The following is a 17,324-nucleotide window of genomic DNA, read 5'->3' as shown; positions in this document are numbered from 1 at the left end:
ACTGCTGCAGAACCTCAGCAAAAGATAGGAAGTATTCTTCTTAACTGTTATTTGGCTACCACATCAGATCCTTGATTGATTTTTGTCTATATGCATTTGGACTCGTCCCCGCACATGGGAGGCAACCATCCTTTTGGTGTGGGACAGACTGTGTGGGCGCGCAGTTTAGGCCTATGGTGGATTCCTGAAATTGTCTGCTCACTTGATGGTATACGAATGACAACAGTAGGCACCTCAAGAGGACAGTACAAACACCAGGCAGATCAGCTCTGGACACAGCTTCCCCACAAGTGGGCCAGCCTACCTGTAGTAGTTTTTTGACGGAGAGGCAACAATGTTGGAGGTTCGGTGGTTCAATCATCAGGCTGCTCCTTGGCAGCAGGAGACATCCAAAAAGCGCTGGTAGAGCGGCCAGGTGATGGGGTACCCTGATGGGAGACGAGTAGTGGCGGGGTTCACAGTCAGCGCGAACCCTGCCAACGACAAAGCAGAGGTGATTGACTTTTAGGTTTAGATTTCATTAATTATAGAGCAGAACATCAGAACTGAAGAATAAGAATGGCAAAGAGGTTCAAGGTCGGACTCGAAATTGCACTCGTAATAGTGCAAATAGTGTCTGTGACAATGTAACAAACTAGTAAAAGCCAATTATTAGATTCTCCTTTCCTTAATTTTTTTTTAAACAAAACCCCAAGAAAGACATTAAGGGGGTACAGAATCAAAACTTGGAATATTTCCAGAACACTTCGAAATAAGTGAAATATGATCCACGATATCTGTAAATGATAATGGCACGCTTGTATTTTTAGCAGATGGCTATATTTTTTGTTCCAACCGACAGATTCTGGCGAGCGCTTCAAAAACAGCCATCGAGTCGGCACGCAAATCTCGGGATATTTACCCGTAACGTCACGCTCGCAACGTCACGGGCCCATACGAGGCCAAGGGTATAGTAATTACGATCGCCGTCACTAGGTGGCGCCAGCTTTATCGTCAGCGCGTTACAATTCTGACAAGTCGGAATGCCCGAGGTACGGTGTACTAGACCTGATACGTGCGCCAAGCGTCGCTCGCTCCCGCACGCCTCCATCGGACACGCCACACCGTGGTGTAGCTCCTGATGGGCCCGTGACGTGAGACATTCCAACAAAGCTCAGACCTCAACTACCAGGTGGTATTAGGACATTTTTTTATTTGTTTTAAAATTGCTTTTCTTGCATTTATAGACGAAAGACTACTGTTTGTGAGCTGCTGTCATGAAGCAGACCATGTCTACACAAAGAAGTCGCTAAAATGTTGCTTCCGTACCTCATTAGAGCAGAAGGAAAAACTACTGCTCTCCCATTCTTAATATTTTTTTAACAGTAGCTATAGGAAGACTACAATAATAAAAATACCAGAACACAACACTTATCTTCTAATACACACAAGTGATCAATGAGAAATGATATTGGAAAAACTTCATATCCGAGGAAAGTTTGTCATAATTGAGATAGTCGCAATCAGAGAAAAATGTTGACTTAATGGCAGCTGTTGTGGTCACAGGCATTTATGATAAAAACGTTTTCTTAGAAGAAAAATCGAAAGAGAAACAATTAATTTCACAGCACTGCGATTCACCGAAAGCGCCCGTCTAGAACGGAGGAGATGCTAGCTCGTCCGCGTACGGGCAGCCATCGATAAAGCTTCGTGTCGCATGCTGGTGCACGCTCGTTCTTCAGCATATGGTTTAGAGCGAAGAGACCAATGAAGACAGCGGCCGTATTGTAAACACCAACTTCTTGGGAGGCCGGAGCTGGGTGGCCATCCTGCGCACTGACTATACTCCATTCATCCCTAAGCTGAAACTGTGGTGAAAGCTACGTCTTCAATGGACCAGTTATACATCCCTCTTTTGCCACGTGATCACACTCCCGCTCATATCCATAGACCGAGGACTGGGTCAGGTGATGAAAGGGAGGCGGCTGATTAGTTCGGCGGGCAAGCAGTTCCCATTGCAGTCTCAGCTCAGAGCCGTGTTTAGAGAGTGTTTGGTCAGTGCTAGGCGCAAGCAGAGCCTGGGCATGCACCAGAAGCAGAAAGTGGGCTTGACATTCTCTCTTGACCAACCAGAAGCCTAAAAGAATCCCTAGCGGTAGTAGCGAGAAACTGTTTTAACCATAGGTATATGTTGGTGCATGGTTTTAATAAGCACGTAAATGTGAAATGTAGTGACCCTTCATGGTTTAAAATAGGGTGCACAGGATGTTACAATCATGATCATGCAGAAAGATGTAAGAAACAAATGTGCCGCTCAACTCTGTTTTGCTCGGGGAGAGTGTGACCGCTCAGACGGTAGATTGCCGGCCTTCGGCGCACGGATTATGTCGATCATTCCGCCAGTCGCACTCTTTCACCATAATTTTGGATGACGTGATTGAAACATCACATGTACCACATTTTCAGTCACCGAGAGTTACTCCGACGCACTTATGAATTTTGTTTCTCGCAACCACCGCCAGGGTATTATTTCCGGCTTCTGATTGGCCACATTCGAATTTGTGAAGACGCCCTGGAACACGCCCAGCCTGCTTTCGGCCAATGGCACTTCCTCATTTGTCTCCTATACTTCCCAGCGAATGGCCAAACTTTCTACATATATGGAACGGAGTATAGGGCAGCGTGTCTTAATGCAATGAAATTTCGTAAAGTCCAAAACCGGGTACAGCAGAGCGACCGGCCAAGGGGAAAAGATCAGACGGTTTGAAAGGCGTGTCTTGCAAGGCAGACTGGTAAACTGAACAATCACGGGCGTTGGAACACTGTGAAGAACATCAGGGGCTTATTTACTGTCCTAAAAGAACTGAAGGAACACAAGTGTTGGAACACTGCAAAGAACCTCGGAAGCTTATATATTGCATTTAAAAAAAAAAATGAAAAAACTGAACGAGCACGAGCGCAAGAACGTTGTGAAAAACCTCGGGGGCTCTTTTTGTGTCCAGAAAAGAGTTAAACAGTCGAAAAAACGGGACGGGCCGACAGGCTCGGCCAACGCACCAAAATATAGCGGTAGCTGACGCGCCGAAATATAGTGGTAGCTGACGCACCAAAATGTATTGATCCTCTGGTGGAGAGGCGACGATGATGGAGGTTCGACGATCCGGCTGTTACTTGGCAGCAGGAGACATCCAGGAAGGGCCGGTAGAGCGGCAGCGCTATGGGGTGTCCTGATGGGTGACGAGGCAGAGGCGATTGACCTTTAGATTTAGGTTTAAGAAATCATAGAGCAGAACATCAAACCAGAAGAACGCAAACGGTGAAAGAGGCGAAAGTTCGGGCTCGCGCTGGCGCTTGTAAAAGCACAAATAGCGCTCGTGACGACACAACAATCTAGTAAAAGCCAATTACTACGCTGCCACTGAATCTCAACCTGCTACTGAGTTGGAAAGTTCGCGCACTACGTACGTACAGCCAGGAGATACAACCACGACGGGTGCAGCTCAGACATTCAACCAGTCCGAGATTGATGAAAACAGTACGGGCGACACAGACACATACCTCTGAGCATGTTTACCCTGCCGATCCTCGGTCCCAGTGTTCAATGGTTCAACACGATCAGATATACAACTAATCATTTTTTTAAAATATTCTTTGCAATAAAATAGGTCAGAAAGATATCCTCACCTCAGTTCAGCAAACACCCACGCCGCTTGTTGTTGTTATGGTGCCACAGCTACACGCTACGCCCCACCACGGTCCACGGCTGTCGAGACCAGTGTTGCTGCGCGCGCTGACAAAATGTTTATTCCACCAATTTACGCGAATTGCACAACATATGTGATCTTGGCGGATCTTAAAAGATCACGAAAGCTAAGGAAGCATATCATTTATAGTCTTCCAGTAGTTATCCAAGTTACTAATATTATTTACGACTGCCTGCACGTGAATATCGGATTCGAAAGTGAATACCACCCTGTCGTCACCTGCAGAAAGGCGGTCATTCCACAGCGGTTTGGGGTCGTAACTCGCCTTTTGGGGTAGTCAAAGCCTCCAAAGCGCCATTTGACCACCCAGGGTAGTCATTTTTTCTTAGAGTGTACTGTACCGCAGCTACACCGAGAAAACCGGACACGTGGTGCGTCAGCTGGTCGTCCCTAGGTGCCATCGAGAAGCGGTATTGAAAACTGCACATGACGGAATAATGGCTGGTCATTTGGGCGTGCAAAAGACGAAGGACCGAATTTTGGAGGAATTTTTCTGGCCGGGCATCACCGCAGACGTGAAGAGATTTGTCGCATCATGTGACATCTGCCAGAGAACGATCCCAAAGGGCAGAGTAACCCGTGTGCCGCTGGGGAAGGCGCCGCTCATTGAAACCCCATTCAAAAGAGTGGCCATAGACATCGTGGGTCCAATTCAGCCCCCTTCCAAGCATGGAAATCGGTATATCCTGACCCTAATGGATTACGCGACCCGATACCCGGAGGCCGTGGCGCTGCCGAGTATTGAGACGGAGAGGGTCGCTGAGGCGCTAGTAGAAATGTTCTCTCGATTTGGTGTCCCGAACGAAGTCCTAAGCGACCGGGGCACCAATTTAACTTCCGATTTGATGAAGGAGGTTGCCCGACTTCTCTCCATACGCCACCTGCATACAACGCCGTACCATCCTATGGCAAATGGGATGGTCGAGAAATTCAATGGCACCCTGAAATTGATGTTAAAGAGAATGTGCGCCGAAAAACCGAGAGACTGGGACCGCTATTTGGCGGCGTTGCTCTTCGCGTACAGGGGGGTCCCCCAGGCAAGTTTGGGCTTCTCGCCCTTTGAGCTGTTGTATGGGCGGCATGTGAGGGGACCCCTGGCCATTCTGAAGGAGCTGTGGACGAACCACCACCTCGACGAGGAGGAGAAGACGACCTATCACCACGTTTTTGACCTCCGAAATCGGCTGGAAGAGACATGCAAGCTAGCGCACGAGGAGCTCGCGAAGGCCGGAGCACGCTACGCTAAGATGTACAACCGGAAAACTAAAGAAAGGTTCTTCCAACCAGGAAACAAAGTGCTGATTCTGCTGCCTACCGATAACAACAAGCTACTGCTTCAGTGGAAAGGGCCTTTCGAGGTCAAGGAGAAGAAGGGAGAGGCCGACTACATCATCGAGACAGCAGGGGGGAGAAAGATTTTTCATGCTAACATGCTGAAAAAATACGAAGAGCGGGGAAGCCAACCGGTGGAAAGGGTGTGCCAGGCGATCTGCGGCGTCACTGACTCGGACAGCGATGGAGCCATTCCTGTTCCAGCGTTTCGGCAATCCGAGGACGAGCGAGATGTGAGGCTTTCTGATTGTTTGGGGGTGGATCAGCAGAAACAGCTCCGAGATGTGATTTCAGAACACTCGTGCATTTTCTCCGACGTCCCGGGCAAGACGGACTGGGCCGAGTGCCGGTTAGAGCTCACTACCGACACTCCGGTCCACGTAAAGCAGTATCCGCTTCCATTTGCGACGAGAGAGGGCGTAGAAAGAGAGGTGCAGGAGATGGAGCGACTTGGAATAATTGAGAAATCTCAGTCGCCCTACAACGCTCCAGTCCTTTTGGTCAAGAAACCGGACGGCACGAACCGCCTGTGCATTGATTTCCGGCGCCTGAACGACGTGTTGGTTGCCGATTCGGAGGCCATGCCCCGAGCTGACGCGGTCTTCGCTGCGACTGGAGAGAAGAAATACTTCTCGAAAGTAGACTTCGTCAAAGGCTATTGGCAAATTCCATTGAGCGAAGAATCCAAGCCCAAAACCGCATTTTCAACCACGTCGGGACTCTTCCAATTCCGCTTCATGCCGTTCGGCATAAAGACAGCCCCCGCCGTATTTTCGAAACTGATGCACCGAGTTGTGGAGGGAATTCCGGGGGTGCAGCACTACTACGATGATGTCCTAGTTGCCAATGCTACGTGGGAGGAGCATCTCACTTCTCTGAGCCAGCTGTTTGCTAGAATCGAGACAGCCGGACTAACAGTGCGACCAGGCAAATGTGAATTTGGAAGGGAAAACATCGAGTTCTTGGGGCATCGCATTGGCGGCGGTGAACTGGCACCACTCGGGAAAACACTCGACAGGATCCAAGCGGCGCCAGCCCCGCGAACAAAGCGACAGGTACGAGCATTTCTCGGCTTGACAGGGTATTACCGCGCCTTCATTCCCGACTACGCCAAAATCAGCGAGCCGCTCACCCAGCTCACGAAAAAGGGCGGCAACAACGTCGTTAGGTGGACGTCGGCCCATCAAGAAGCCTTCGAGGAGCTCAAACGCCGCGTCTCAAGCCCTCCAATACTGCGACTCCCAGACTTCTCCAATCAGTTTGTGCTGCGCACGGATACCTCAGATACCAGCCTTGGAGCGGTACTAATGCAGCGGCATGACGGCACGCTCCACCCCGTCGCATATGCTAGCAGAAAGCTGCTCCCCAGGGAAGCAGCATACAGCATCATCGAGAGAGAGTGCTTAGCACTAGTTTGGGGGGTGCAAAAGTTCGCCACCTACCTATACGGCGTGCATTTCTTAGTGCAGACGGACCACCAACCGCTGAGCTACATCCAAAAAGCGAGGCAGCTAAACAGCCGAGTCCTCCGTTGGAGCTTGCTGCTCCAAGAGTATCAGTTTAGCGTCGAGCATATCAAGGGCAAGGGAAACATGGGAGCTGATTATCTCAGCAGGTTGTAGACTGGTCGCGTTTTATTTGCCTGCACTGTTTTGACATCTAAATATGTTACTACATGTGTACTTTGATTTGACTTGTGTGCTCGTCTGGGCAAGGGTTATGTGGTGCATTCTTATTAGTACACAGGCCTGCGCGCCGACTTCTGTGGGTCTAGAATATTATGTGATAATATTCCGAAAGTGGGGGGCCGTGTCACAGAAGTAGTGGCATCCTGTAATTTATTTTTATTACGTTATTTAAATATAACGCGTTTTCGTTTCCGTACACATATTTCTCCTTGTAGCCTGTATGTTTCTCCGTCGCTGGTTCGGTTGCTGCAAAGGCACGTGTACGTGCGCGTTGTTTTGTTCTGTTAGTTTCTTCCTAGTTAGCTCAACCTCTCGCGGTTCGCGAGCGGGGGTGTACGTGATTCATGTTTTGTGTCTCTCTTACTTTTTCCAACCTCAAAGTCACCCTCACTGCGCCCAAAGTCTTAAGCTCCATTTGTGTATTGGTAAAATTTTCTCGCCTGCAAGGTCACCCTTAGCAGGACAGAAGTTGTTGACGTAGGGGCCTCCTGTTTTAGCTATGTCTTACTTTTTCTAACTTCAACATGGCGGCCATGCAGTGTCAAAGGTGCCGTGTCTACGTGGTCCTCCCTTTTTGTATGAACTACTTTGTGTGCTTTTGGTGTTGTGCTGCTTCGACTCCGACCCCGTGCGTGAACAAGCGTCCGCGAGGGCCTCGGCCGTGAGCGCCCGACGCCGTTAAAAAGAGGGCGACTGGACCCCAGCACCAGTCCGCTCTTCGGGGGGAAAGCCGCCGCCGCGTACTCCCGGGAACCCGAGCCGCCGCACCGCATCTCCGAGACCGACCACCCGCTGCCCCGGAAGGACCGCCGCTTCGGGGGCCGCTCTACGTGTGTCGTCTCTGTGGATGGACTGCCGCCGTGCTCCCTGGTTAACTGTATGTTGCTTCAATTTTGAACATTCCTTTCGACCGTCGCTAATTGGACTCTTACTTTCGTCTTGATCTTTGTACACGCGTACTTAACTGGATGTGTAACGTACTTCTCTGTGCTTAACTCGACACGTTTGTCGCTCGTAGCATCACTGTCTTGTAAAATGTACGTTCTGTTACTTTAAATTCCCTTTATCTGTTCGTTTCGAGCCTATAAACACTGTTTTGTTGTTGTTACCTTATAACACGCCTCCGTCTCATTCTCTGCGTTTGCTTACCGGCTACGCCGGGCATCGAACGACCACCCCCTTATTGTCATGTCTCGGTGATGACCTTCCGTCGTCGCCGGGCTCGTGACACTGGGGCATTGTTCATAACCCTGGCTGTTTTCGAATGCAAGTTGCCCGATCTCCTCGTGTTAGTGGCTGGTTGGGGAAAGGCGCGCACTGAAAGCGACACCGACTTGTGAGAGGCAACACTGGATCGGCACTTGATCCATTATCGTCAGTATCCGCTTGCATATTAAAGCAACTAATATCTCCACTTGTTTTCTTATTTTTCTAAGGAAAGCGTGAAGAACCAGCTATGCAAAATCAAGTCTGGGTGTTTTACAAGCCAAACCGACGAGAAGCATTTGGAACACCTCAGCAGATGACCGAGGATTAATTTGGACCACCTGGGGATCAGACGTGCAAAAGAAAGCTTGATTACAAGACCTTCTCCGCAATAAGCCTTTGTCAAATTACGGGCCCCTGGGCCGGGAATAGAATCCGCCACCTGGTGTCTGTACGCTGGTGCCTTGCCTTGGAGCCACTGAGGGGCCAAAGACACCGGCAGTGTAGTGAGCCTGATGCACGACCGGTCATTACCTGATCACGTGTACCTTGGGGGCGCCGGGGGACCTGCGAGCTTGGCTGGTTGCATGCTCCTTGGCCTTGAGCTCTGTCGGGTGCTGTACCAGCGTGCAGTGTTTTCTCTGCCCCACGGGTCATCCCACTAGAAATAAACACCCAGAGCAACTACAAATTTTTGTGAAGCAAGATGTCTTTCCTTGGCGACTTTGTCTGCACGCATCATCTTGCGTATTTCGTTGTCTCATGCCAGCATCTCATTTAGGGGTATTCAATCACATTGCTTCCAGTTTGCAAAGAGGTAACAATTCCTGATGCATACCAGACCGCCTCAAGTCTTGTCGCTAAACCGTCCAACCATAGTAAATCATAGTAAATAACGAGAAGTATCCTAAGAACCCGGTACCGAGGAGAAAGTATATGGCACAAAATAAAATGTGCAGCGTTTTTCGTCAACTTTGTAGCACTTTCAGGTTTTTTTCCAGATGAGCCCTCAAAAACTTTATTTTAAATTGTGGTATTTGATCTTGTACCTTGAGATTCAAAAACCTAAATTTGAATTCTTCGAACATGAATAGCAAAGAAATTCAAAATTTTCAAACTTTTCATACTCAATCTGTAAAGAAAGTTGAAATCTTCAAACTTGAACTTTCAGAAACTTTACATTATCAAACTTTTCAAATTCGAAACACAGCAGGGTTTGAAATTTGCAAACATTTCAAGTTCAAACCTTAACTCCTGCAATCTCAGCAGGTTTGCGACATCCCTAGTTATGATTTTATTAGTCAGCTAGTTGGGCTGACTTGATGTAGAAGTTGTGACAGTAGTTTTTCCGTCTGCTGCTAAGTTTCCAACGTCTGAAAATAGCTAATGACACAGCACCGTCTGAAACCACCACGCTGCAGTGACGTTACTGAGTAGCAATCGTCGCTCAGAATAAAGCTGTGGGGAAGACGTTTGGCTGGACAGCAAATTCGCATGTCTAGACATTGTACATACGTTCAGATGTCATCATAAAGTGTATATGTGTCGTATTATCTTGATCTGGCCCACAACGCACTCATTGTTATACATTCCTAAATGGCGCGTTTCGAGCACATTCACCCCTGTGAGAGGTTCATCCTCCGGTCTTAGACAACTGAAGGAAGCTCTGTGCCTTATTCACTTTGTGCTGCTGGGTAGCCTTTGACAAAGAAATGCTCTAGCACTGCTAGGTGTATAGTGCTTTATTATAAACATTCAGCAGAGAAACCAGAATTTACCTCTCCTCACTAAGACACGGTACAGGCTGTAACATGGGTTCGCTTTACAGAATTGTTTTGTTTTAAAAAAGAACCTCAGATTATGCCTGTAGTCTCCTTGTCACTGCCGACATAAAAAACATGGTTTGCTTTTGCAATGCAAACTATAGAGATCGACGTAGGTAGATTGTCCCATTTTGTCTGAACTTGCAACTATGCACACATCACGTCTTGGTCAACGCAAGGCTAGGGAAGAGAGTTGAGATGCACAGTCCTGTAAAGACAATGTTGCATCGCTTTTTTTTTTTAGTCTCCATGTGTAGAATTTTGTGGCATGTAGACTAGCTTGTCTGACTGTTCAATTTTTTGGCTAATGTATTTATAATTTTATACTCTTGTCATACCAGCTGCCATGGCGATGGGCTACTTTTCGACGGGAATATGCACATCTGAAAGAGACCTGGCCCGACGAGCATCACAGCTACAACATTGCTGCCACAGTACATCTAGATACAATAGTTAACGGCTTATTCAAGTGACCAAGTGGTGACAAGGGAATCTCGTGGCCACCTTCAGCAGGTAGGTTTGTCAACAAGGTGGCAGATTTCACTCTTTGTTCAATTCCTATGGTGCTGTCACTGCCATTCAATGAAATGGAATGAGGAAATAGGTGCTGTAAAAGCCTTGAATCAATGTTTTTTCAGCACTCAATTTTGATGAACCTAAATACTGGGGACATCAAGCATCACACAAAAATTCCAAACAATATTTGATTTCTACAAAACCATGTTGCTAGTTGCGAATTAGTTTTTTTTTCAAATTAATGTGCGGGTTATTGCATAACCGCCACGCACTTTAACAGATATTAAATGCAAGCATGATGTGGTACTGCTTTGTCATTTAATGGTATCACCTTTCGCCATCCCACACCTTCGTTTTGGGTGCTACGTATGTGTCGTCATGGATAAAGGCTTCATGGCTATTTAGTTCGGTTGTTTGTAGCTCATGAGGGAATTAAATGTATCTCATTTCCTGACCTGGCCTATGTACAGTCGCAGAACTGGTATACTCCGCTCACCCCTAAGCTGACGGTGCATTGGAAGCTACGTGCTTGCTGGACCAGTTGGACGCCCATCATTTGCCATCTGATCACATTCCCCCGCCTACATCCATGCGCCAGGAGCAGGGTCCGGTGACGAGAGGAAGGCGGTCGATAGGCCCAGTGAATGTGTAGCTCCCATCGCACTGCCAACTTCGTGGTGAACAGAGCATAGGAAACAGCTCATTGCATTGGCACTAAATGACAGAGACCAGGTTTATATGGTTTGTAGGCTTATATGAGGCCTCTTATTGAGTGCCACATTGGAGACCTGTGGCCAGAATCAAAACATTTCAGATGGAACCAGCAATAACTAACTGGATTGATTGCCACCTAACAAATTGAAGCCTAAGTGTGGAAAGCAACAGTAATGTTGCAAACCCTCTGCCAGCTCACAGTTCTGTGTTGGAGTCAGTCTTGACATATATAAATGACGTACTACACAGCACACCCCCAGAAATACAGGTCGGGCTCTGGGGACGATTATTATTTACTCACTGATGAGCACGTTTGGATAAGCAAGCATCATTAAATAAGTATGCTAACCACATAAAGGAATTGTGTGTAATATTTTCAAGGTGCCAACGTCTATCATATAGGCGAGGGGTGGCCAAAGTGACAAGGGGTTAGAGCTGCAGGCAAAACGACAAAGGTTCGAAGCGCCACAGGAAAAGTAAAGGAAAGGAGGCTACTTAAAAGAAAACTATATGGAGGGAACAGTGGTTTCCAAAAAGGACAAGTATAATTGTTGACTACAACAAATAACAGCAAGCAGCAGAATGGTACTTTAACCGCTCAGCAAAAATGAAAGCTTCGGCTGGTTTGCTAGCCAGCCACTGCCCCTGACGTCTGTTATGCGTATACGGTTCGAAATTTTCTCTAGAACGATAAAGGAAACAGTGTCATTGGACGCTTTAATGTGTTAAAAACCAGTCCAGCTGTATCTACGTTGTGTAATACAAGGCTGCCAAGTCTGTGAGCTTTGTTTTTAATTCTAAAAGTCTGTTCGGCTTTGGAACACAGGATGGGTAGGGCAGCATCCTTACCCAAAACCAGCGAGCCACACTTGGACCCGTGATGAGCCGCATGCGGCTCACGAGCCGCAGTTTGGCCACCCCTGATATAGACTAACTGGAGTTTTATTTAGCAAAGTTTAGTGTAAGGTAAATATTACATCAGCATTCACCAAGTTCCCGTTCCTTTCACATATATATTTATTTTTCTAATTCATGCTTTGTTGTCCACCTTTTCTCCCTGCAATTGTGCTTTACCCTTAAAGGGATAGTGAACAGAAATTTCGAGCTCACAAAACAAGGCTGGACGGATAGGCGGGACACTGCAAAACCTCAAAACAACACTCATACAGCGATGCCTCTAACGAATCGGATCTTTGTATTTTTGGAAAAGAAGTGTGCGAGTGAACACGGTCGACAAGACAAGTCACGTCACGATTCCCATTCCCTTTCCTTCTCGCTACGTCCCTTCGAGCTAGTGAACCGAAGCAAGGAGGAGAGAAGCGATGTCGCTTCCCCTCATTCTGAAATTCTGCCGGAGGAGAATGACGTCAAAGACCTCGCTTGATTGCGCCCTTTTTTTTTTCCAAAAGTGCGGCCATCCGTTGGAGATACTGATGTACGAGCCATGTTTTGGAGTTCCCAGCGTCTTGTTCAACTCTCATGCGTCCTTATTTTGCGAAATCCAAATTTCGGTTCAATATTCCTTTAATGGGGCACTAAGGCGTGTTTTGAGAGTCTCGTTCTATGGTCATACTTCAATGTACGAGCACTGATCATCCTAAAAAACCAGAAGTTACATTCATCCGCCGCCGATTCGTATCTTAAGAAAGTGGTGGTTCCAGACACCTACCATTGTCGCACAATGACAGATGGCGCTACCGAACCTTGCTGAATATGGTCGAACGACGGGCAGCGCATGTCAGCCACTCGCGAGCGATGGGTTCCCATGTGGACGAGCATGACTGGTCGGCACCTCGTCCACGGTGGACTCAATTGCGCGCGAGTGGCCGACACGTGCCGTCCGTTGTTTGACCATATTCACCAAGGTTCGGTAGCGCCATCTGTCATTCTGCGCTGACGCTAAGTCTCGAGAATTTCGATCAATTGTTTTAGTATGCAAATCAACCGCAGATGAATGTAATTTTTTTTTTAGGATGGTTAGTGCTTGTAGATTGAGTTATAACAATAATACGAGGATCTCGAAAAGCACTTTAGTGCCCCTTTAAGACATGGCTGCGCTGCGGCAAAGCGACATATGCAGAATTGCAATGCCTACTCCACGGGTGTAGCTTCTCGGCAGTGCACCAGTGCATGGTGTGAGAAGCGCGCTCAATGGAAATAATTAGACTGCCCGAACATACCACGTACAATGAGAGATATCACGAAACATCCGAGTACTGAGTCGTGTTCGGTGTGTAAATCAAATCAAATCGCACATTACTCTAAGCAATAACCGGAAGTTCTGAACGATTTGCACAATGTTACAGGAACAATCGGGCAGTACTGCGACGCCTGAACTATTAGTTTCAGTAGTTATAAACGAAAACTTCCTTATGGTGCAATGTAGGCATAAATTCATGACAATTCGGGGAAATGTAGCTTTGGCGGAGCATGCACGTCAATGCTTTTCGCCTTGGAAGGCATTCTTGCACATTCTGATGCAAATTTCCCATCTTCAACTTTCTTCCTAAGGTAGCATGCAGCAGGACTTCAAGGGATAACTTGCTGGTTGGGAAGTAACTTTGTGGCTAACTTAAAGGACCCTGAAGAGCAAAAAAAGTTTTTTTAAACAGTCTAGTGGAACACGTGCTAAAAAAAAAAAAAGTTTACAAAAAAAATAAATGTTTTTTAGAGCAATATTGCTTGCGAGAGATTTAATTGAAATTGTGCGCGAAGTCCATGACCGTCACGGGTCATTCCAAAATGACATCTTGGTCGTGAAGGCGAAGGCGATCGACCTCTGCTCCATGCGCCTGAAATGCCGAGAGAGAAAACAAGCCGTAAGGGACGTGACTGCCGACTAAATCGGGTCTTGCGCCGTCAATATTGCTCTAAAAAACATTTTTCCTCGCGTAAAAGTTTTTTTCACACACGTGTCCCAACTATAGTCGGTGACAGGTCAAGAACGAAGTGGAAGCTCCTCCCACCCCTTTCCACTTCAGCGGAGTAAACGGTGGAGAGGAGGTCGCCTCCTCTCCAGAGTTCGCACTGCTAAAGTGGAAAGAGGTGGGACGAGCTTCCACTTCGTTCTTGACCTGTCACCGACTATAGATTGTTAAAAAATACACCTTTTTTTTTCAGGGGCCCTTTAGAAGGGCGAGTCTCCGACTCCCACTTAATGGATTGATCAAGACGCACCCAGAACAAGCATAGCGACCTACAATCTGTCTTGACTACAGCACGTTTCATATCTCCATGTTTGAACTTTCTTTTCTGCACATTGGTTCAAGAGTGGCTTGAATTGACTGCTTGGTCTTTGTTTCCCCATCAGGCAGGCAGTCTACAGTCTACTTCAAGCATCTGCAATGCTACACAGAGGGAACGTGCCAAAAACCTGGTTCATGGGCAGGATCAAGCTGCGCAATCCGGTTCTGCGCAATCAACCTCTGGGAAGCAAGCGTCTGCATGATCAAGTGTGGCTTCTTGGCAGATGATTGCCTGCAACACTGGTGTTCATCAACATATGTGGTGACTGTCGAGAAATATTTCTCGTATGCAAGACCTTGAACTGCACCTGGACCTCTGACGTAGCTTGTGCATGCTCTTTTGATTACCTTCTGAAAACTGTGCCTAAAAGAACTGCTGGAGAATGGCGGTTGAGATGAAGGTGTTAAAAGATGGGTCATAGTAGCTGACATATACTGGTGCAGATTGTCTTGATCCCGGTGTGGCCCGTTCCAGAAGTTCAAGCAAAGGGACCAAGCAGAGGGGGGAAAATGTTGCTTTGGTCGCAACGTCCCAACTTGGAGTTCCTTGAATCTCCCGCGACTGACTTGGTAGTGAGTCGCAGCAGAACAGGCATCTGCAGTGCCCACCACTGCCAGGATTGAGACCAGGGGTTCATCCATGATTGTCAATCTGGGAAGGTGTTACTAATTCTGGGAAAGGCCTCCTTAGGGATATATAGCGTAGATTTGCATACTTTGAGTAGAAAATTCTTATAGCGTCGTCCCATTAGAGCAGGGGTGGCCAAGTTGCGGCTCGCGACTTCGCGTGTTAAAGTGCAGCTCGCGGTTCCCTCCCCCCCCCCTCCTCCTCCTCCCGTTCGCCCGCCTCCCTCCCGATCACACGAGCAGTTCTAAAAAAAAAAAAGAACGCGTTTTAAGTCGAAAGACAGGTTACAGTTTGATAGTCTTGCGCTACTGCTACCTTACGTAAGGTTGTACTGCTTTTGACTCGGATAGATTGAAAGTAGTTCGAGCTTCGTTAATTGCTGTAGACAAAAGTCCCCCCCGCGGCTCTTGAAAGTTTCGTAGTTTTGTTTGTGGCTCTTAGGCCGGGTCAGCCTGGCCACCCCGGCACTACAGCGACAAATACTGATTTTTGTCCTGCAACACCACAAAGTTTTGTGTTGGTGATGCTGTTCCACTGTAATGACCAACACCCGCGACAAACGCCGACAAACCATCGACGACGGACAAGTTCTTGTCTTTCGTTGAACTTGAAGCGCAGCAAGCAGGCCCTCCGAGGAACATCACTCGGGGACAAACTTAATTTTCTCGACCGCTTGTGCCTTCTGTTGCTGTCTTCCCCACCCTCCTCCTACCCTTCCTCCCATTCCTCTCGTGACTCAGTCCTTGGCGGCCACTGATCGTTCCCGCTCCCGCAGTTCCGATTCCTGGATTGCTCGTAGTGGTCGCGGGCATGGCTTGCTTGCTATAGATGTCAAGTTGCAAAAGGGAATTTGCTGTGGCTGGTTTTGCTCGCGAAAACTTGGTGCGCGAGCTGGTGCTTCAAGATGCCGAAGTCTACGCCCCTGCATCAGGATGGATACACCCATGTGCGAGGACTGACCAAAGTAAGACCGCTCACCCCGAAGCAGGACACGACGTTCCACCAGTTCTGCGGCAAGCCATTCCGGCAAAACGAGACTTGTCATCCGTTCTGTGATTGTCCCCCATAAAACCACCCCCGTATTGTCCCCCATAAAACGCCGGCCCTCGGTCATTCGGATATGAAATTAAAAACGTACTCAAATCGACGTGAAATTCTGTGGTGCCCATCTGGAATGCTTCGAACGACCCAAAAGAGGAACGATTCAGAAATTCTGGTTTGGAAGGAGTTGGGTGTCGATTGTTACGACTGTTTTCAGAAAGTCGCCAATTGCAAATGAAGACAAGCAGAAGCTTTAAACAAGAAATAAAGTAATCGTCTCCACTTTCACCGTGTTTGTCGGTGCGTTTTACGGCCAAATAGAGAAACGCGAAACCCGCGTCGCGATACTCTGTTTGTCTCTGTATTTTGAAGTGTTTTGTTGACAACTCCAGTCCCACTAGGATACAAGTTTCCTTGTCCCCTTTTTCTGCGTCGTGTCCGCCAGGTGGGACAGCGGATTCGGACAAATGGGCTGTTTGTCGGTGTTGTATGTCGCTCATTCTCGTCTGTCGCTGTTGCTCTAGTGGGATGCGGTTATAAGGAACTCGGCCTGGGGTATGTTAGAGGTCTGTGCGTATAAGTCGCTGGTCGTGAGAACCAGCAGCATTGCATTCGTTGTGCTCAGTGTCCTGGATTGTCTGGATCTGCCTGTAATTTATGGGACCTTTAGAACTTCAGCATTACACAGTGATGACATCAGCAGCTGGAAATTGATGGGATCGGAATAAAGATGACGAAACTAGATTGTAGCTGGAGTCTATCACTAGCATGGAGAAGCTCTCAATAGCATGGACTTTGGATTCACACAAGAATGTCCCGTGGGTAACAGGATTTAATGCACAAGTAATTCTGAAGATGACTTTAATGCTTCCGTTCTAATTCCCATGGACCTCCACAGGCTGAAAGAGCAGGTGACATACCTATCTATCAAGTGCAGAGAAGGGAACAGTGAACAAAAAGGCGTCAGGAAAAGGCCCCTATCTATTGGAACCGAGTTCTGTATGGGTTTTTATTCTCTGCTCCTTGGGGTTTAAAAGACGTATTGGAGCAGTCCAAGCTCACCTCCAGTGCTGATCAAAATTGCACGACGTGAAATCATGATGGGAGTAAGAAAAAAACAGCTTGAAACCAATTCGCGTCCTTTTAATTTCACAAAACTTGGTATGCGCCAAATAGCCTAAAACTGGTACAAATCAAAGCAGTCTGTGCAATAAAACGTGAAAATACGGCAGAAAAAGTAAACACTTGTGGGGCGTAAAACCGTGGAAGTAAATCCGTTCATGGCAATCTTGTTCAGCGGCAAACAAGTGTTCATTCAGCTGTGAAGCATTGAAGTGGATATAAAATCTGCATAGCGTTTCAGAGCAAGAAAAACAGCGAATTGAGCA

The 17,324-nt window shown here is 47.5% G+C and overlaps 1 protein-coding gene across 1 annotated transcript in view; it reads left to right on the top strand.

Moving 5' to 3' along the window:
- Window positions 1-16,839, top strand: part of LOC121045765 — a 31,997-nt gene extending 15,158 nt beyond the window's left edge. The window contains exon 2 of the mRNA XM_040498985.2: window positions 16,835-16,839. Within this exon, the coding sequence (XP_040354919.1) occupies window positions 16,835-16,839 (5 nt within the window). The remainder of the gene's footprint in view (window positions 1-16,834) is intronic.
- Window positions 16,840-17,324: the final 485 nt, after the last annotated feature.

The sequence above is a fragment of the Ixodes scapularis genome, unplaced genomic scaffold, assembly GCF_016920785.2.
Source record: "Ixodes scapularis isolate PalLabHiFi unplaced genomic scaffold, ASM1692078v2 PGA_scaffold0__279_contigs__length_252992795, whole genome shotgun sequence".
In the NCBI taxonomy this organism is placed as follows: Eukaryota; Metazoa; Arthropoda; class Arachnida; order Ixodida; family Ixodidae; genus Ixodes; species Ixodes scapularis.
Note: the sequence above shows the minus strand (reverse complement) of the source record. Positions and strands in the feature narration are given on the sequence as shown.